A 23,104-nucleotide genomic window follows, 5' to 3' on the forward strand; every position below is an offset into this window, starting at 1 on the left:
ATTCTTGCTATTTGGGGTAAGAGAAAATTTTGTTAAACAATAAAATTAGGAAGTATATAAACACAATTCACTTTTGATTGCCATTAAAAACTTCCCTTTCCACCAAGTTTCTTCTTACCATGATCTGTACTTAACATACCAGTATTCAACCATTTTTACTAATATAGTGAGTCATAAGCACACATACATACACAAAATAGTTAAATCAATCAAAATCAGGCAGGCACATGATAGAGTTGACTCTCTTTGTTCAGATAATGGTATGGCTCAAGATTGATTGAGGTACTGGTTTATAAGAAAGGAGAAAAATTATGTCTATGGATGGAAGCACATAATAGAATTGTATTATTACCAGCTTTCGCACAGTTGAGTGATCCTTATAGAAGCAAATGCTTGTCACCATGTTTGATATGAAATCCAAAAAGTGCTTGATCCTTAATATCTGCATTTATCAATTTGGGCATAGACTATAAAGATCATCATATACACGGTCAAAACAAATAAATGACAACATATTCTCAAACAGATAATCACCAAATGGAAAAATGGACTGTCTTGATGTGGCCAGTAAATGATAGCTTGTAGTTAATGAAAAATATAAAGGAATTGAGAGAATAGGTAAATTCACAGTAGTCAGTTAATAAATCATTGTCCTTGAGTAAGCAATTTGACTAGATTAAGAAATGAATTCTGATAAAAATGTATTAATAGCAGTTAACTTGTACATAGAAAATTGATGGAAATATTCATTAAAAGGATTTCAGGAAAAAAAATAAAAATTATAGTGAAAAGTTTCATCCAAAATATTTAGAACTAATGTAACAATGTAAGATTTATTTATTTTTTGTTTATTTATTTATTTATTTAGAGAAAAAGAGAGTATGTGAGTGGGGGAGGGCAGAGAAAATCCCAAGCAGGCTCCATGCTGTCAGCACAGAACCTGACCCACAGAGCCCAAGGTGGGGCTCAATCTCCCCAACCATGAAATCATGACCTAGCCAAGAGCAAGAATCAGACGCTTAACAGACTGAGCCACTCAGGTGCCCCCAAATTTATATTTTTTTAACAAAAATTTTTTCGTATCCTATTTTCACTGTCTGCTTCTTTCTTTTTCTTTTAGTTTTAATTAATCCTCCTTTTGATGTTCTTTTGATGAAGCCTACAAAAGGAAGAGAAACAAATTTATTATGCATAATAAAGTAATATAATAAAACATTTTATCTAAAATTTTCTCAAATTATCCTTTAATATTTAAAACAAAAAAATGGCTTAAAAGCCTCTAATTTGTCTGTCTTTGTGTAGAACAACCTAATTCTAAGGAAGTCATTTTGCATATATAAGAATTAGCAAAAATGGATAAGAATGTTATTGATTTTTATTCATCTTCAGTTAGAAATTCATGCTTGTTTTATTAAAGTGAACATGTGGCTGTATATGGTTGGTGGAATTATATATGATTTTTATTTATATATTGATACTCAGTAAACATGCATCATTTTTATATTCAGAAGAAAATTAGTAACCACATTAAAATGTGCATTATAAGATAGCTTACAAATATTTTGGTATAATCATTTAAAATGAAAGCTTAGTATATAAATATTAAAAGAATAAAATGTTTTGTTTAAAACTGATTATTTTTTGTGAAGACACATTAAGAGAAAATGTAGTTGACATCTCCAAAACTATCATCTAGATGTAATAATTAAAAGGGGGACATATATTAGCTTAATTATAATAATTTTTTATTATAAATAGAACTAATTTCATATTTTCTTAGATTAAAATTTGTTCACAATTTCATTAAATTTGTTATCCTAAGTACTACTGAAGGGGAAGAATGTTTTCTATACCTTTTTTACAAGTCCGAAGACATGCATTTTTAGAAGTAAAATTATTTTCATTCCCTCCACATCCACTGTATTTAAATGGGCGGCATTTCCCAATAACTGAATTATAGTAGAATCGGCTCACATTGGCTTGACACAATCCTCTGTCTGCTGGGGTCAGACACCAGGAAGGACCGTAAAATTCTAAGAACATCAAGAAAACACGGTAAATCACATATGATAGTTAATCTGAGACTTTAATATTTATTGTTTATAGATCAGTCTTGTGGCATGTTTATATAAAACAGTAATCTGAATGAATAAAGGTAGTACTCTGTGAAATCCATGTATTTCAATTTGAGGAAAATGCTTTACTAATCGCCATGTGTACACTACAGTAAGATCTATCGCAAATAAATAAAAAAGTAGATATATTTGTTAAAGGGAAGTGCTATGGTGACTCTTTAAATGAAAAAAACTAGTTGTCCTAATAAGAGAAACTACTATTCAAAAAATTAACTTACAAAAATTTGTTAACCAAATTCATTTGAAAAAACAATCAATGTTTATCATTTTTGTTCATGAATGTTCAACTTTGGGGGGGGGCGCAAAATCCTTATTTGATGTAGCAAATCTTAATTTGCTGCATGATGCAAGAATTGAAGCTGAGGAAGAGTGTTTTCTTGACTAAAGTTCTAAATGATGTAATGTAATCACAATTAAAGCACAGGAATTCAGGTATAGCAAATTCTAATTTCAAGCTTCAGAGAAGGGGCCCTGAAGAGATGGTTTGATTTAGTAAGAAAATTTTCTTGTGAATGGAAAAATCAGTTCTAGATGAGTTAGATGTTTTTGCAAAGGAAGGGATATTGCTAAAGCAGATAAGATAAAACACTTGGTTGAAGCCAGACAGACATGCTGATGTGTCAATGGGACTAACCACTTTAAAAACAGAAGAAAGAAAATGCAACGAGGGTAGTAAAAGGATCACTCATTTTCTTCTTCTTCTTCTTCTTCTTCTTCTTCTTCTTCTTCTTCTTCTTCTAATGTTTATTTTTGAGAGAGAAAGCGTGAGTGGAGGAGGGGCAGAGAGACAGAGATGGGGACATAGGATCCAAAGCAGGTTCTGGGCTGATAGAGAACCTTATGTGGCTCCCACCCCCCCCACCCCCCGCCCCGAACACAGTTGGCAAGATCATGACCTTAGCCCAAGTCAGACACTCAACACCTGAACCACCTAGGAGCCCCATGGATCACTCATTTTCTTAAGGCAAAACAGAAATAGTTTTAGTTCAATGGTAGCTTTTAGCTCTTTTGGGAATTCTTGTCAGTGAGGGGAAGCTGATACTCTTAACAGCAGATTTCAACTGCTTGATCTTAGTGAGCCAATACTGCAGGCAAGTTGGTAGATGGTGAGGAATCAATAAAATAAAACTGTACTGGGTTTGCCAAATAGTGAGATGTGGCACAGAAAATAGAGAGGATATGCTAAATGTGCAAAATTGGCAGAAAATAGAACTTTGAGGAATCCAGCCAATGAAGGCAAAGAGGTTGTGCAGAAAGCTGTAAGTGGTTTGATGGCAAGCAAACCCTAAATGAAAAGACTATAAAAGAAATAAAATGAAACAATTTGGAGGAAAAATGAGATCTAATCTAAAGTAATGAACAGTAGTATAATCCTAATTAGACATGAAAAAAATAAGGATCTGGATTTACCTCCTGCCTTCTTGATAATTTAAGATTAGAGTGTCTTGATATAATGGCTTATTTAATAGAGAAATTCTGGAAAATAAATGGAATGGGATGACCATGGAAAGAATATATAAGACATTTTAGAAAGATGATAATTCTGTCAAAATTCAAGAACTGTAATCACATAAAGAATGCTGTCTTTGACTTTAAGTCTTTGCCTAGGTCTACAAATACTGATTTTAAAAGAACATCTTAGATCTATAAAACTAAAACAGTCAAAGTCATGTAGTCTAAATTCTTCTTTATGTATTCCTATTTGGGGGCTATAGTACAGCGCATGATTATTGCCATCATAGATATAAATTAAGATGTTATTTGGTGAAAATATATGCTTAACTTCCAATGTTGAAGTCTCCTGCCTCCAATATTGGTTTCCGTGAGAGAAATTTTCTAACAGTGTAGTAGAGATACACTGTAATTGAGCCCTACTATTGTGCAAACTTGCCCAATGTATATGCTCTGGATTCTCATTAACCCAGAGTCTGGAATATGAGGAGGTTACCAGTTGCTACCACTTCTGTCTCCACAAACTTTCAAGTTATCACCTGTATTCAGATACAAAAGAAATATTCCACAAGCAATCAGCCTGATTTGAGAAATAGAGAAAATGGCTATTTTTTTTTCTCAACAAGCACCCATAGATGCTTCATAGCTGGTGTGTGAGTATGATGTTAAGATTTATACATCAGTTTCACTTTAGCACTTTGTACACAAGATTTATTAGTCCACAGTAAGTTGAAGATGATATACATAGATGTACCTGTAAGTTGTACACTTCTTCTTTACAAATGTTAATTATTATGTCTTAATAGCAAGATTCTACCTAAAGTTCCTTATTCCAAGAGAGATAATTTTTTTCTTTTTTTTTTTAACATTTTATTTTTTATTCTCTATACCCAACGTGGGGCTCGAACTTAGAACCTGGAGATCGAGAGTTGTATGCTCTACCAACTGAACCAGCCAGGCACCCCCAAGACAGAATTTTCTGAAAACATGAAGAAATTCCATCCCTCTTTTTCCTTAACCTGTAGTAAACCTGGCCCCACAAAATTAAGGCTACTTCAAAATAAGAGCAAAATAGACTAGTACATCTCAGGCTACAATCCCTAGACTAAAGGTAACAAAGGAGGAGCCTCTGTTATCCTAGGCCAAGAGCCTAGAACACCAGGTGAAAGCTAGAACAATAACAAGCCTCTTCAGGGGGATCTGAAGCCATGGAGGATACAAGTTTGGTGGGGAGAGGTACCCTAGCTTTTGTCTTTCTTTGGGCACCAAGTCTTCCAACAATGTCTGCCATTCACCATTCTACTCCAAAGCCAAGGGAAAGCGTTTCCTATAATATGGGACAGGGCAAGAAGAAGGCAGGGGTTTTATAGTTGACCAGCACAGATGCCATCAGAGAGTTTCACTACAAGTTAATTTGTCTCAAGCATCAGATTGCCTCTATCTGAAACTCTGACATCGGAACCAGAGTGTGTCTGGCTTGCTGCTCTCTGACCTCCTGGGAATTGGCATATGGACTTGAATTGTCCCTCTTATCAGACACTGGCTCCTGCTTAAAAAGCATCTATCTGTGACTGACCCAGTTACTGTTGTCCATCTATCTCAATTTGTTTGTCCTGACTTTAATCACTACCTACACAGATTATCAAATACAACTCACCTTCGACCCAGATAAATATCGCAGTTCCTAATTCTAAAAATACAAGTATTTTGATAGGTTAAAATTTGAAATTAGTTACTAAGAATGTTGTATTATAGTTAACTTTTAAAAGTTTTTAATACAATAATTATCAGATGGGGAGTCTTTGTAAGGCTATTACCTTCAGAACATGAATTCTACCTTCTATGTAAACGAATTCATTTCTCCTAAAATCATTTTAACTCTAAGAAGTTGAGAGTATCATTGGATTACTTTAGCACAGACAACAATATAATTAAAATATGAAATAGATGGTTTCTCAAGGACATTTTAGCTCCAAGATTTTTTGAGTCCTTGATTACCATCTGGTTCAATCTCCAAAAGTGAGGAAATTGGAATTTCTTGTACCTCATGAGGAGATAAGCTTGACTGTTTTCAATTGACATATTTATTCTAGATAAACATAAGCACTCACCTACTCAAAATCCAGACTTTGATATCTACAATGAAAGAAAATATACAGGTTTTGAAGTAGCTGCATAATGTAGTTATTTTGATCTAGGTTATAATTATTCAGATATTTAAGCAAGAATAAAAGGACACTAACCTGACTTCTGTTCATTTTCCAAAGGGAATTGAATAACCAAATGCATTCTGTCTTGATCTTGCCATTAGCAACAAGTTGAATAGCTTCCATTTAGAGGGTCTATGATAGATTTCAGAATTCAGGATCCACTTCTATTCTGCCAGGAACTGCCATGATCTAGTATGGCTGCTAAACTGTAAGGTGGTACTCCAAAAATCAGTTTTATATTTAAAGTGGCTTATGTAAATTTTCTCTGAAACTTAGACTGTAAACCTTAAATTTTATAGTCACTTTGAATATTTACTATGGTGTCTTTCTGCTCCCACTTTACATACCTAATATTTAGGCTTTTATTTTACCAACCAATTTAGGATTTATGAACCACCCCATGACTTGCTGGGAAATTTTTTGTCTTCTGAGATTATTTTAGGGAATTGAATAATAAACCTTTTTCCTTTGAATGACATATTCTTTTTTTCCCATGATTTTCTAGTAGAGAAAACTATTTTAACTTTCTAATTACAGTTTATCATTGTAAAACACTGAATTAATACAAAAGTATAACAAATAGAAAACAAAAGTTCTCTATAATTTGACCCTTGTCCCATAACCACCCTCAGTGTTTTGGTGGGTATCTTCCTGCAAATTGTTTGCATAGGTAAACATATACTGTGTGAGCATACAGTACTGTGTATCTTTTTATACTTGATAATATTTTGTGAATGTTTCCATATATCATATATATCATTTTAATACTGAAACAGTATTTCATTTCTTGAATTGACAATAGTATGCTTAGTCAATCCATTACTCATGTGTATATAGATGATTTTTTTTCAATTCCAGATAATGGCTCATGAGCATCTATACACTGGTTCAGATATTTCTAGAGACATTTCTAAAATTAGAATTGTGTAAAAGCTATATTCAACTTATAATTGGGTAGATGCTGCTGAATTTTCTGCTGAAAGTTTATATAAATATATACTGACACAATGATGTTTTAAATTGCCTAAACAATTACTTAATGTGGACCTTACTGAAGTGTGTGTATGTATGTATGTATGTATGTATTTATTTTAATGTTTATTTATTTTGGGTAGAGAGAAAGAGACAGGATGCAAGCAGGGGAAGGGGAGAGAGCGACAGACACAGAATCTGAAGCAGGCTCCAGGCTCTGAGCTGTCAGCACAGAGCCCAATGCAGGGTTCGAACTCACGAGACGTGAGATCATGACCTGAGACACAGTCAGATGCCCAACTGACTGAGCCCCTCCAGTGCATTTATTTATATTCACTTTTATTCTCTCCTCATACCCACAAAAGTAGCTGATTACTGTAGAGATGGTTTTCATAGGTAGGAAGCTTAGCTGTTCTCCAGGTTATAGCTCCACAATGCCGAGCTTCCTCTATGCTGTTAGGGATTCTCCAGAAGCTACTTTCAGTCTTGTATTTTATTTACTTCATGGTGTGGTAGGAATCAAAAATAGCAAAGAAATATTAGAAGGAAATATGCTAGAATGTTTGGCCACGATTGCCTCTGTGAAATGCAAATATGGTTGATTTTCCTTTTTCTTTTCTATTTTTTCAAGTTGTCTGCCATTATAATGTTCACATTACAAAATAAAATATATAATGTTAGAAATATTATTAGATAATAAAAATATTTTTAGATCCCAGAGTCCTGGGGCCATAAGGAAAAGGCTGGATATTGGAATCTGTGGTTAGAAATGGAGAGTAAACCTGCCATCTGTCAATTTGCTACTTATAGAGAGTAAATCTGTACTACAGGAAAAGTCCATTCACTAACAAGGGAGAATTGGTGTTAAATGGGCAGAAACTGACATTCTATATAGAAAAGAAAAAACAGCAGGGAATGGGAAAATGAGTACTGTGGAGTTTTGTTTTGATTTGGATTTTTGGTTTTGGGGTTTTGGGTTTTTTTGTTTGTTTTGTTTTTGGCCTATGTGTACAGTAATGTAGCTGAAAGTGAAATGTAAAAAGCATTTCAAATTGAAAGGTCATGGAGGAACAGACAGTAAGATACCTTGCCCTGATACGGAAGCCTCCACAGATTAAAAAAGAAGAAGAGAAGTTGTATAGCTATTTATTGGTTGGATTTCTTGGCGTAGGTATGGCCTAACCCAATAGAAAGAGTTTACAAAGTTATCATCATCCAGGGATTTTTCTAAATAAAACCATAAAGAAAGCAAGCCATGGTAAAATTACAAATTATGAAACTTCCGAGTATAATTTATCCTGAGATAATTATGTCTTATATTTAGAAAAGTTTTTCCTCATGAAATCTGCAAAATTGAACACCCTACAAGATTTTAGTGAAAGGTGAAAATTAATGCTTATTTAGTTTCTTGATTGGCATTTAAGGAAGAGTGTAATTTCAACAAGGGGAAGAGATACAGGGGAAATAGGTGAAGGAAAGCACAAAAGTCAGGATATTCCTGGTTTGTTTGGGGTACTTTGAAATCTCAAGGCTATCTGAAGAACAGAGTACATGGAGAGTATAGTGGGATGCAGGGCTGGAAGAGTAGATTTAGACCAAATTAAGAAGGTTTTTGACTACTTATAGACTTGGATTTTATGATATAGACATTAATGAACAGCCAAAAGTATCGAAGGATCAAAAAGACAGTTCTGCTCTTTCTTGATACATGAAACAAGCTCAACCAGGCATATGTAGGCTAAATTCTACAGGAGACTTGCAATAAAGGAGAATATGAGATGACCCTAACTGACGTAGGTACATTGGAGATAGATAAAATTAATTACCACATTGACTGTGGGCAGGAAGAGAGCTAGAGAGAAGATAATTCTAGTATTTCTAGACTGATTGACCTAGAAGATGGACTATTTTAAAATATAGTATGAAATATAGTTATAAGCTTTAGAATTTATGTTTTTTAGTTTTTAATATTTATTTATTTATATTGAGAAAGAGAGAGAACACACAAGCAGGGGAGGGACAGAGAGAGGAGGACAGAGATCCCAAGCAGGCTCCGCACTGTCAGTTCAGAGCCTGACACTGGGCTCCTTCCCACGAACCATGAGATCATGACCTGAGCTGAAACCTAGAGTAGGACACTTAACCAACTGAGCCACCCAGGTACCCCTATAATTTATAATTTTATCATGGCTTTCTTTCATTGTAGCTTTACTTAGAAAAATCCCTGAATAAAGAGAGAATTGTGAACTATGCCCATGCATTAGCCAGCATCTACACAAATAAATCCAAGATATTAGATAGAATATAGAACCCAGGCTTTAAAAAGACAAAATTTTAATTGTGATACCCTGCAGTGGAAGTACAATATTGTGACCCTGTCCTCCCATAACACTTGTGCAGCTCTGTGTCTTAGCATATAGTGCAGGCAGTGAAGTCATTTTTGTATCTATGCCTTTCCCCCATTTCAAAGGCAAGCCTATGAAGGACTAAAACCACCTTTCCTTTTTATTATCAAAAGACTTCCAGTTCCCGTGACAATTCCCATCATATAGGAGATATTTGTTGAACTGAACCGACATTAAGTATAATGGATCTGAACCTCAGGTCATAAGAGAAAGTTGGAAACACAGATTTACAAGTCCTCTGATTAGAAATATGATCCAAAGACACTAACTATGTATTGGTGTTTTATAATTATGTTTGAATTTTAGAAGTGCTTTATTTTATTTCAGGTAATAGTATTAAGTATACTGAATGAAGATACTTCAGATCAAGGTTACAGGCTTTAGTTATATTAAAAAATTATTACTAATAAAATATATACAAATAATACCCCTGATTATTTTTTCCTGCTATAAACATCCACCAACACCAGATAATCATCATCAAAAACTTCAAATACTAATACTTTTGACCCCTTATTGCATGTTAAACCTGGGGCTAAGAATTTTATATATGTCATCATAATGATCACAAAATTTTGTGAGATATACTCTCCACATATAACAAATGAGGAAGCTGAGGCCAAGAGTTGTATAATTTTTTTTTCAAGTCCACAAAAAAGAGTTGGCAAATAGAATTAGAGTTTAAATCCACATCTTTTTTCCCCAAACCCAGTGCTCTTAACCACTATGATATGTTCTCTGAAAACTAACTAGAAGATAATAAGTAAAGATATTTTAATAGTTATTAGAAAAAGAAAGCTGTCACAACTTCCTTTTTATATCCAATTTCCAAATGCTCTCCTGTGAAGCTCAGGTTCAGAATGTCTTCTATATTTCTTACCCCAAGTTACATGCATAGAGTTGGAGTTTATCAAGTTTGAATAGGGAAAAGATAGGTCATCAAATGAAGACAGTGGAAACAAATCTTGAGAGTAACAGTGCTGAGCCAAGCAGTAATCAAAGACATCAAATATTTAAAGACAAGAATTATTGAATTTGCATATTCGCCCTGGACTGATTCTAGAAATAACAGACCAGAGTTCCAGGCTTTTATGTATTCTGTGATCATATTTGCATTAACCAGTCAGCTATCCACTTAATAGCATTAAGATCTGATGGAAGACTAGAAACCATATTCCACTGTGTCCCTGGAAAAGATGGAGTTGGGATTTTCCTAATTAATACATTTTATAATAATGCTTCTCAAACTTATTCTTGCAAAGATTGGTCATTATTCAAAGAGAAGAAGGGCCGTCAGAGAATTACAACATAGCGTAGCACAAGATTTTCTAACCTATTCCTCATTCCTAACCCGCTCTATAGCAATATATACCAAATTCATATGATAATGGGGATTTTTTTCCCCTTTTAACAAAAAACATGTGCCACCAAAAATCAGACACACAGATCAATGGAACAAAAATGCCCAGAAATAAACCCAAACTCATATGGTCAATTAATCTATGACAAAGGAGGGAAGAATACATAGTGGACAAAAAACAAGTCTTTCCAATAAGTGGTTTTGGGAAAACTGGTCAGCTACATGCAAAAGTATAAAGCTGGACCACTTTCTTTACCATGGTCAAAAATAAAATGGATTAAAGACCTGAATGTTAAGACCTGAAACTATAAATAAACTCCTGAAAGAAAACATAGGCAATAAACTCTTGAACATTGGTCTTACCAATATTTTAGGAGTTTGTCTCCTCAGGCAAAGGCAACAAAAGCAAAAATAAACAGGTTGGACTACATCAAGATAAAAAGCTTTTTTGCACAGCAAAGGAAACGATCAACAAAACTAAAAGGCAACCTTCTAAGACTGAGAAGCTATTTGCAAATGATGTATCTGAAAAGTGTTCATACACAAAATATACAAAGAACTTGTACAATTCAACACTAAAACAACAATTTAATTTAAAAGTAAGCAGATGACCTGAATAGACATTTTTCTAAAGAAGACATACAAATGGCGAAGAAATACAGTAAAACCTCGGATTGTGGATAACTTGTTCTGTGAGTGTTCCACAAGATGAACAAACATTTCTAATAAATTTTAACTTGATAAATGAGTGGTGTCTTGCAATATGAGTAGTATGTGATGCTGAACATCACATGATCACAACTGAGCCAATGGTTCTCTCTGTCTCTCCCTCTCTTCCTCTTGCTGAGGAATTGTGGGTGATTGTCTCCCATGCTCAGATGCTGGGTCTCAGGCCACAGTGTTTGGCAGAAATCAGGGATTTTTCAGAATGTTGGAAGGTGCCCACAACTGGCACTAGTGTATTTTTTGTCACTTCAAAGCACCTGTGGACAGTCCTTCACTTTTCCATACAAAGGTAAACTTAGGAATGGTTTGCCTCATTCTAGGTCAGGCTGCCTACAGATATAGACCCTTTTCCTCTGCTGCTTTATTGCCAGTTACATTAAAAGCAGTATATGACAAGAGTTTATTAATACCGGCCTGTAGTCAACATTTGTGAGAGCATATACAAAGGCCCCCATGCAGAAAGATTCCATTGAGCCAAGAGATAGCAGGGATCCCGTTAGTGATCATGAAAGTCATCCTACACAATAACCCTCCTCTCTCTTGTCTCCCTAATACCAGCCACGAAGGCTTTCAAAGGGAGGTGCAGGTTAATTTATGTTTCTTTATATTTTATATTTTCTTTATTATTTTGTATTATATTACAGCATTGTAATCATTTCTATGTGAATATCTTTGGGTTGTGCAATGAATCCATTATTTCTTATGGGGAAATTCACTTTGATATACAAGTGCCTTGATTACAAGCATGTTTTTGGAACGAATTATGCTTGCAAACCAAGGTTCTACTATCTGTATTAGGTGGATCCAAGACAAAACCAAATGGTAAGTTTAGTGAAATTACCTTTTCTCCTAAATTTCATTATGAACAATTTCAAACACAGCATGTTTCCAGAACAAATTATGCTCAAACCAAGGTTTTACTGTACATGAAAAGAAGCTCAACATTACTAATCATCAAGGAAGTGCAAATCAAAACAAGGAGTTGTCACCTTAGACCTGTCAGAATAGCTAGTATCAAAAAGACAAGAAATAACAAGCGTTGGCAAGAATGTGGAGGAAAAGGAACCCTCGTGTGCTATTGATGGAAGTATATTTCGATGTAGCTATGGAAAACTATATGGAGGCTTCTTAAAAAATTAGAAATACCTTATCCAATAATTTCACTACTGAGTATCCAAAGAAGGCAAACACTAATTTAAAAAGATATATTCACCCCTATGTTCACTGCAGTGTTATTTATAATAGCCAAGATAGGGAAGCACCCCAAATATCCATCAATAAATGAATGGATAAAGATGTGGTATATGCATACATATACATACCGCCAATGGAATATCGCTCAGCCATAAAAAGAAAAGAAAAGAAAAGAAAAGAAAAGGAAAGGAAAGGAAAGGAAAAGAAAGAAAGAAAGAAAGAAAGAAAGAAAGAAAGAAAGAAAACTTGCAATTTGTGAGATCATGGTCAGCCATAGAGGGTATTATGCCAAATAAGATAAGTCAGGGGGCGCCTGGGTGGCGCAGTCGGTTAAGCGTCCGACTTCAGCCAGGTCACGATCTCGCGGTCCGTGAGTTCGAGCCCCGCGTCGGGCTCTGGGCTGATGGCTCGGAGCCTGGAGCCTGTTTCCGATTCTGTGTCTCCCTCTCTCTCTGCCCCTCCCCCGTTCATGCTCTGTCTCTCTCTGTCCCATAAATAAATAAAAAACGTTGAAAAAAAAAAATTCAAATAAGATAAGTCAGAGAAAGACAAGTTCCATTACCATTCCTTATACTGGAATATAAAAAACAAAACTTATAAACAGAGAATAAACTCGTGGTTGTAAGAAGGCAAGGGGGTAGAGGAATAGACAAAATATGTAAAGGTGATTAAGAGGCACAAAGTGACAGTTATAAAATAAGTCATGGGGGTATAAAGTACAACAGAGAGAGTATAATCAATAATATTGTAATTACTTTGTATGATGACAGATGGTAACCACATTTATGTGATCATTTTATAGTGAACATAAATGTCAAATCACCATAAATGTACTCCTGAAACTACCATAATATTGTATGTCAACTATATATTTTTTTAATGTTTGTTTATTTTTGAGAGAGAGAGAGAGAGAGAGAGGAGGAGGAGGGGCAGAGAAAGAGGGAGACACAGAATCTGAAGCAGGCTCCAGACTCTGAGTTGTCAGCACAGAGCCTGATAAAGGGCTCAAACTCATGAACCAGGAGATCACAACCTGACCAGAAGTTGGCCGCTTAACCGACTGAGCCACCCAGGTGCCCCCAATTTCAATTAAAAAGTGCCATGGGGTGCTTGGATGGCTCGGTTGAGCATTTGACTTTGGCTCAGGTCATCATCTCCCAGTTCATGGGTTTGAGCCCCACATCAGGCTCTGTGCTAACAGATCAGAGACTGGAGCCTGCTTCTGATTCTGTGTCTCTTGCTCTCTCTGCCTCTCCCCTGCTCCTGTTCTTTCTCTCTCTAACACTGTCTCTTTCTCTCTCTCTCTCAAATAAATAAATAAATATTAAAAATATTTTTAAAGTGCCATCATTAATTTGTTTGTAGCTTGTATTAATTTGTGAATAAGTTTTGATTTATGGTTGTATAATCGTCACATGCATAACTAGTTTATTCCTACTATTTTACTTGTCCATACAAAATTAATGTCATACAATATAATTTGGTTTAAAAATAATTAGAAGTCTATGGTTTTTTTCTTTAAAAGTATCTGTGTATTCAAGTTTTAGAAACACTTCTCGGGAGGAATCTCATGACTGGGGCAGAAAATTTATCCTTGTTAAAACCAGAGATGGTCCAGGAAGAAAAGGATTAGCGAAAGTAGTCAGTGGTCACCTAGGGTGACTGTATTTGGATGAAGCAGTCTTGGCAGAGATGAAGTGCTACATTTTTGTTTCTCACCAGCTCTACCGGCAGGAAATAGAAGGTCTTATGGATCCCTTCCAGAAGCTATCTATTTTTAGAAAGTCACCTTATCAGAAAATCAGGGTATGAGGCATCAGATTCACCATGCAGGCATATTTAGATTATGAGGGAAGTTTCTATGCTTCTTGGTCTGAGAGCACATTGTGAAAAACAAGACACTTTTTGGGGGCTATTTCAGTGGGTTTTTGATTAAGTGGGGTTTTTCACAGTTGTTGACAGTGCTGGTGATTAACTGTGGTATGTAGCTGCATGTTTAACTCTTTAGATTATGGGGGATGGTTTCTTTCCAAAAAGTTTCCATGGTTGCCATGTATAAGCACATCTTCAACAAGAGGCCAAATAGAAGACAACATTGTCTTGCAAATCTATAAATTAACAGTAATGGTGTCTGACTTTCTTTCAGGCAGTTTATATAACATCGCTTCCAAAAGGCCAATGAAGCAATGAGGGACTAGGTCAAATATATAGGTGTTTCTTTTCTCTGTCAGATGTGTGTATATGTCTACATGTGTCTGTATATGTTTGTTTTATGTTTATGTTTTTTTCTCCCTGTTTTTTTTTCACATATATGTAGAATCTGGCCAATAGGGCATATGCTGAATACAGTCAGGCAAGAGAAAGTGAGTCTCAGGTACCCAAATGATTTTCCAAATATCAGATTGAGTTGCCAGTGGGCTTTTGAAGTCTATCTGAAGATTTTTTTCCCAAATATCATATAACTGATGTAGTCCCAAGGCAGCTATTAAGAGCTGACATACAGAAGTAAAGAGAACTAAGAAAATAAATCACTTTTTAAAAAGTTTATTTATTTATTTATTTAGAGAGAGAGAGAGAGAGAGAGAGAGAGAGAGAGAGAGAGAGAGAGTCCCAAGCAGGCTCTGCACTGTCAGTGTATTTCTATGAATCCCATAAATAATAATAATGAGTAATATTTATATAGCATGGAATAGGTATCAGGCACTATGCTAAGTGAGCTATGTATATCGACTGATTTCACTTGACAACAAAACCTGTAAGGTGGGTACTATATTATCATCCTCATTTTACACTGGGAAAAAGGTTCAGAGAGGTTATGAAGTATCTCAAGGTTGCAGAGCTAGTAAGTGAAAGACCTGGGATTTGAGCCCAACTCTTCAGGCTCAGAGTCTTTTATCTACTATAATATAGTGCCAGTCACAAGGGAAAAGTCAAAGAAAACTAATTGTGGTAGTTTTTCATTCTGAAAATTATGCACAGAACTGCACATGTTTACAGAGATTGTTTTAGAATTATTTCTCTCACACATGTAGTGAGAGAATGCTTGGTAAGCATTCAGATATCTTCAGTCAAGATGGTTCACTAGAAAAAAAATTCTCAAGATTATGTGCAATATGTAGTTAAGAATAAATAGCAATTAAAAAAATCACCAAACCATTTTCTAGTAAAAGCATGCAAAACTTTCAAAATGTTTCCTATTATCATCATGAAGAGAAACTTTAAAATTATATTTAAAAATATTCTACTTAATAACAACAACATAATCTAGCATGTTTTGGGAATATTCAAATATCCTACCTAAGGACTGTTATTTAATGGAAAGAATTTTAAATGAATACTATTACTATCCTATTTGTGTTGTGGGGTATGATATTGTTCCTATTCACTGAATCAAAATAAAAAAAGATTTACATCTTTTCAAAAGAAACTAATACAGAGAAGCTTACACATTTGCTAAAACCTAGAATAACAAGGTCTTACATAAACATGGAACCATAGCGGGGCTTGGGCGGCTTAGTTAAACTGCCAACTTCGGCTCACGTGTCATGATCTCACATCCATGAGTTCGCACCCGGCATCGGGCTCTGTGCTGACAGTTCACAGCCTGGGGCCTGTTTTGGATTCTGTGTCTCCCTCTCTCTCTGCCCCTCCCCCACTCATGCTCTGTCTCTGTCTCTCAAAAATGAATAAATGTTAAAAAGAAAATGAAAAAAAAAATCCATGGAACCATGTTTTCTTAAATTGTAATAACATATCTTAATATAATTGCAAACTTTGGTAGATGTAGCTATTTTAGAGCTGGAATATGAAGAGTGTCTTCATAGACCTCAGCAAAAACCGTTGGTGGAATAGGAGAGAGATAATCTAGGTATAGGAAACGTGGGGGCACAGTTGCCTTCCTGCATTCCGCTACTTGGATGAGATGGAGAAAGGATCATCCAGGTCGCATTGAGGAGGGATGGCTGCATTCCGACCTGCACTTGGATGGGGTGGACGAGGGATCATGAAGATCTTAAAAATAGTTAAGGTGGAGCTTCACTGTCACCCTTTACACGTTAAGCCACTCTTGGTATCAAACTTCCCATAGTAGTTCCTGCAACATTATTTCATGTTTTGACTTAGGAATGTTAGAAAAACGAAAGAATGAGAAATAAATACTCCTAGAAAAAAAAAAAAAGGAAAAACAGTAAAACTGGCTAGAGGAATTTAGATTTTGAAGCAAACGAACACAATAAAAAATAAAATTCTCTAGACAAAAAGAAAGGAGGCAGATTTTCCCTAATTTTAAATGCAGTTACTATGAAAGAATTAAACGTCTCTTGTGTTAAATAAAAATCCTCTTAATGTTTTCTTTTAAGTTCATGTTGTGAATTTTTACTGTTTCCTTAGTTAATAATTTATCATTATAACCATTAATTTGGTATACTTTTTATTGTGCAGCTACATAAAAACTCAGGACATTTATCAGACAGTATTGAAAACTCATTTACTTTCTCACATGTATTTTATCTCTTCCTTTCTTTTTTTTTAATTTTTATTAAGACATTTCTTCTGAGTTTATTTATTTTGAGGGAGAGAGCACAAGCAGGGGAGGAGCAGAGAGAGAGGGAGAGGGAGAGACAGAATCCCAAGCAGACTCTGCACCATTAGCACAGGGCCCCATGGAGGGCTCAAATTCACGAACCTCAAGATCATGACCTGAGCTGAGATCAAGAGCCAGACGCTTAACTGACTGAGTCACCCAGGTGCCCGTCTCTTCCTTTCTATATTGGTAAAGTACCTGCCAAAAACCATTTTTATATTTCATAAAACTTTAAGGCACAAACATCTCCTGACTTACTCCATTCATTATAATGACAAATGAATGAAGACCTTTATTTGAATTAGTGAAGTAATCCAAACAAAAAATATTGAAACATATTGAAAACTGATTTCATGCAATTATTTTATTAGCAGATATATTGTATCACATGTATCTTTAAGCCCATTAAGTTTGTTATTCTAAACTTCCACATCTTTCACACCATAGGATTTAGCATGCTTTTTCAATATGTGACTCTTAACTGGATTAAACAAAATGTCACTGAAAGACACAGGGCTGCAAGAACACAAACAATGCAATGAAATTACTTAATTTTACAGATAAAAAATCAGAACTAGAAAGACATTTATTCTTACCATGATTACAAAGTATTGTTTAAAAATGAGACTCGAATTCATCTGGCATTGAATTCATTGCTCTAATTATAGAATCTAATCTAAGGACCTGAAGGCATTTGAATATACTATGTTTTCAAACTCCCTCTGAAATGTTATATGCCCTTTAATGACATCTCAAGTGCTATTAGAATTTGAATGCCTACAATTTAGGGAATTTAATCCCTAAACTACCCATTCATTTTTTAAGACCTCACATTAAAAAATAAACACTTTACAGAAAGAGACATCTACTTTAGATTTCACAAATTAATCCTGATCCTTAGGCTGGCTTGAGGGAAATAAGGAAGGGTAAGGATGTGGGGAGGAGCAGATTAAAATGGAGAGGACAGAGGTTTAGGGATATAGAGAACCTAATTTTTCTTTCACATGATAGAGTCTATATGATGTTCCCTCTTTAGATCTCACATCTCCTTATACTTCCCAGTCGTTCTGTAAACATGTTTCCGGTTCTCTTTGTGACTTCTAAGGTATGGCATTCAGGGCTGAAGCAAATCCCACAGACGTGATCAGGTCAGTGTGGGACTAAACTTGGTATGTATATCCCTCCTTCTAGATGAGGGATAGTTAACATTTGCAGTGCTTTAAATCCATCTGGGCAGACATTTTGTTTGCCATGTGCTTGCTCGTTTGTTTGTTTGTTGCAAAGACCTGCTCAGAGACTGTCTGATTCTGAATACCATCTGATTCTGATACATGGCTGGGGTGGAGAACCCCTGCCCCTGTCTCTTTTTACCCAAAGGCTACAAATTTAACAGCCACAGAACTCTTCCAAGTCTTGTCAACTTTACGTTTAAAACTTTCACATGGACTGCTTCTAAGCAAAATCTCCAATTCTTGAATGAGCACATGTGACTTTTAAAATTTAGGTAGGACCTTATCTTTATCCTGTTAACTTTCAGCTTTCTAGATGCTTTTTAACTGCCCAGATATTTGTGGTTTCTGGTTATGTTTTTCAATATTTTACTATTTTTTTCCAGCTCTGCAGTTTTGTTGGTATATTTCCTTAATGTTTGTTTAAATTTGATAAATACGCTGAAAAGTATCTTCAGAATAGCCCTAAATAGCCCAGGCATAGCCCAGAAAAGAATTTTGCAGAAATCCAAAAGAAAATTCCTTTCAGAGTGACCTAACCTTTGGGGATGGCTAGTCAACAAATTCCTAATCTGTCCTGTGACCAAACACCTGAGGCCTTGCCCAATACCATGCTCAATTTAAGAGCACCTTATACATTGCTGCCATTATAGCACTTTACCATCAGATGTTGATGCTGATAATTGTGAGAATTATTTTATATGATAATTTGGCCTAGAGTTGAATATCATAGGGAAGTTTTCATGTGATATATAATCAAAAGCCTACTTCAAAGCATACTTTAAAATAGATTAGGAAAATTATCACCCTTATGAGACTGAAAGACTTAAACATTTTGAATCTCAGTATTTCAACACACCTATTATTAGATAACAAGAGCTACATTGCTTAAAAAAGCGAATCGCAAAGTTCTCATATACCTTCCACTTCTATTTCTACCATAATATTTTTCTGGTAGCAATTTTAAAAAGATTCTTACCAAAAAAGCTAGGGACGTTGGTAGGCTGGGGAGTGAAGGAGTCATTATTCACAGAATCAAGCGGTAATGTACTATTCACAGATTCAGGCAGTAACATATTAGTTGTAGAATAAAGTGGTAATACACTGTCTGTAGTCTCAGACAGTAATGTATTATTCACAATCATATCCAGCTGGTTATCATTCACTGGGAAAAAAATACAGCCAATTAAAACACAGCAGTGTCATAAGTTCATAATTGTACATGTAAAGCAAAGCATAGTGGTTGTGTTAAGAGTAGACTTCTGAAAATTTTTTCACATTGCTATGTTAAATTAGTTAACAATAAATATTTACTACACTCACATATATAGTTAATATACAGTTATATATACAGTTAAAAAGATATTTCTGTGAGCAACTTTGTAGTTCTTGGCCAAAAAAGTTAACAGTTAAATTTTAAGGCAATCCTTCAATAAATTTTATGGTTAGAAAAAAGATGATTGATTTTCTGTGGTAGGTTCCAAAGTACTACTTGCTCTCAAATTGTTATAAATCTAAGGGATTTCAGCAGCCTGATTCTTATGCCTACGTTGTACTACAATATTCTCAGGACAGAAAATTAAGTAATGTAACTTAAAAAAAATCTATGGAAATAATTTCCACTATACATTTCTTAACTTTCCAGTGCTTTACAAAATTATTTATTTTATTTTAGAGAAGGGGAGAGGGAGAGAGAGGAGAGAGAGAATCTTGAGCAGTCTCCGCATTGTCAGAGCAGAGCCTGACGTGGGTCTTGAGATTATGACCATGAGATCATGACCCTAGGATCACGACCTGAGCTGAAATCAAGAGTTGGATGCTCAACTGACTGAGCCACCCAAGTGCCCTCTTTTTTTTAAGTTAACATAGTGACTAATTTTTAGCAGATTTAGTGGATGCAAATGTATCTTCATTTGCATGGCTGGAACAAAAACTGAGTAAAGCTGAACATCTTCTAAGATGCCTTATTTTTAAAGGAATGACTCTAAATGAAGTAAAACGAGATGGGAAATAAACTTACCTGCATCTTCACAGGTGTTCTTGCATTCCTCAAGTGATTCAAAGTTGTTTTGATTGCCAAGGCACCCACCGTACTTGAAACGTTCACACTGCTTTGTGTCATTGCTGTAAAAATACCTAGTCATATAACCTCGACAGATTCCACTGTCTTCATCCAAAAAGCAGAATTCTGGCTTTTCTAGAAATTATAAACATGTCAGAAAGAATACTCTTTTTTGTGAATAATTTGTGTTGATTAAATGTATAACTGACGAAGTGGAAGTTACTTAGTGAGTAAACATGAAAAGTGAAAGATAAAAGGTAAACATAGAACTTTATCCACAACTGCATAATATTAAATAATCTACTGCATCTACTGTGACATTTAGAATAAGGAAGATACATCTATTGTCACATATAGTTGCTATTGAAATTTCAAGTTCTAAATTTCTTATAGTAAATTAGTAGGGCAATAACTATCAACTATTTCATGAATGGAGAGAATAAAGGCATTTTATTTTACCCTTGGTTTGGAAGCACAAAATATTATGACAAAATTTTGGTCTAATTATGTTTATTAGGCTTATGTGCATTGACATTTAGGAAAGATCTAGGAATATTTCATATTTTTCAGGGGTAGGCTCTCATTAGGGAAAGAGGTGTAATGTCTTGCGTTATTACAATGGTTTCAATTTTTAAAATATTGGAGCAGAAGCTTTGAGGCGTATGGAAGCTTTCAGAGCTATTCTTAGAAGTTCCTGAATACTTATGCTGGAATCTGTATTAGGTGTGACATCTACCACTGTGTCTCTTATTTTTCTTCTTCCAGGCATTGGAGTGACTCCAACAGTATAGAATCAGAAAGGAAATACATGTTCAGGGATTGGAGAGGCATTTGAAAAAAACCTAATACCCATTCTTTGATAGTACTCCAAACCAGACTAAACACAGCTGCCACAAACTTGCGCCACTGTGATCTACATTACAAACCTTGTCTACATGCGTACTCTGTAAAGAAGAGAATTAAATTTATTTTCAAAATTATGACCGCAAGATATATGGGGCTTGAATTTTTTAGGGCAAAGCTCCAATTTCTTCATTTTTCCCCTGCACCTATATTACCAGAGTGGCAAAATGAACTGTAGTATATCCTTTTACATCTTAAAGCAACTTGTTCTTCTGTCTCAGGGAAGCAATACTCAGGAGTGTTTTACTATGAAAAGAGCATATATTTAATAATGTTAAAGATTTCTGCAACAGTTGCAGATCTTCAGAAAAAAAAAACAATTTCCCATGAAAGCACTGTTTTATTAAATAAAACATTCTATTTAATATAGTATAAAATATCTACTTTCTATTACTTCTCAAAGTACCAATTTGGAAGTTATTTTGTTTATTCTTTATTGCCTCTTGTTTCTCAAGGTGAATGTTACTATTATTCCCATAGTAACAATTTGTGGTTAAGTTTATGGCACAAGGGAAAAAAAAACAATTCTAAATTTTTGTAATGCTTTTCTATAAGAGAAAGAGCAAAAAATACATTCAAATATTATTTTGATACATTTTGACCTTAGCGTGTACTTCTTATGAAATTTGAAATCATCTTGACGGAGAATATAAGAATTCTATGTTTAACAAAAAGGAGGAGGTAAAATATATTGCATATAAAAATAGAAAACAATAAGAAACTATGCTGAGAACTATAAATTAAGAAATTATGCAACTACAAGTTGTTATTTATGGGGACCCATTGTAGGATATAAATTTATTTTAGGACAAAGTTGAAATTGCACATTTGCAAAATAATTCTCCTTGGGCCTACGGTTTAAAATAAGGCTACAAATCAAGAAACTCATGCACTATATTCCTCAGATAAAGTAATATTCATATTAAATCTATATACACAATCCTTGGCCTAAACTGATGCTTGGTTAAAACACAAAATACAGACTTCAAGCTATAGACCAACCTCCACAAACCACATTAATTTTCACTGTTAACTTTTGTTCGAGGCTGCATACTTGACAATTGTTTTAAACCAGACCATTTCAAAATGGTTGCCTTTATAACTGTTCCAATATTGATGCTAGAAAACATATCACAGAGTTAACTTCAAATTGATATGCTTAGAGGTCTTTATTATACATTGGTTATGACATCTGAACATTTTTTAACACGTGTGAATAGTATTGATAGCTTTAGTCTCTAATTTCCATGTACTGTATCAATTAAGAATGAAGAGAAGAGGAACTCCTAACTAGGAAACTAATTACCTACCTACCTACCTCACTGCTCTCTAACAACCTTTTAAGCCAAGCAACTTTGCCACCTACCTCCCTGACTCTTGACAAATGTATTCATTCAAGTTGCTCCTGATCTTTGCTCTTCCTTTGACACAGCATATCTCTCATCCCTGGGTCTCCTACTTATTGTCATATCTCCTACAAACGCTGAAGTTGAACTCTACAGATTGGGGATTCTGGAGGCTTGGTGATCTCACTGAGCAAAGCAATGCAGTGAACTGGAGTAGGTTATAATCACAATTGAGGAGCCCTTATTTTGCTCTTGAATATGACCACTATTCTAGGATGATTAAGAACTCCATAAACCTACACAGGATGAACATTTTTGCCTTGTATCTAAGGAAATGATATATATATTTTTTTCTTGAGTTAATTACAATCTGACAAAACTCAGAAAAAAATATAAATTCATAACTTGTTAAAGGTAAAAGAATTGTTTCTCTGAATATGCTCATTTTATAGAGGAAAGGAAAGGGAAATAGGGATTCAATTAGGAGAAGTGATTCCTGTGGTTCTTAGGTAAGCGCCTGTGTATCCC

General features: G+C 34.8%; 1 protein-coding gene across 10 annotated transcripts in view; it reads right to left on the bottom strand.

Moving 5' to 3' along the window:
- Positions 1–1,052: 1,052 nt before the first annotated feature.
- TFPI (tissue factor pathway inhibitor) overlaps positions 1,053–23,104 on the bottom strand; it is a 102,263-nt gene continuing 80,211 nt past the window's right edge. For all 10 annotated transcript variants that reach the window (XM_042949404.1, XM_042949406.1, XM_042949402.1 and 7 more), the window contains 4 exons: positions 20,286–20,462; positions 19,245–19,430; positions 1,854–2,033; positions 1,053–1,159 (listed from right to left, as the gene is read on the bottom strand). In XM_042949404.1, the coding sequence (XP_042805338.1) occupies positions 1,053–1,159; positions 1,854–2,033; positions 19,245–19,430; positions 20,286–20,462 (650 nt within the window). The remainder of the gene's footprint in view (positions 1,160–1,853; positions 2,034–19,244; positions 19,431–20,285; positions 20,463–23,104) is intronic.

Source organism: Panthera leo, chromosome C1 (genome assembly GCF_018350215.1).
Source record: "Panthera leo isolate Ple1 chromosome C1, P.leo_Ple1_pat1.1, whole genome shotgun sequence".
Taxonomy (NCBI): domain Eukaryota; kingdom Metazoa; phylum Chordata; class Mammalia; order Carnivora; family Felidae; genus Panthera; species Panthera leo.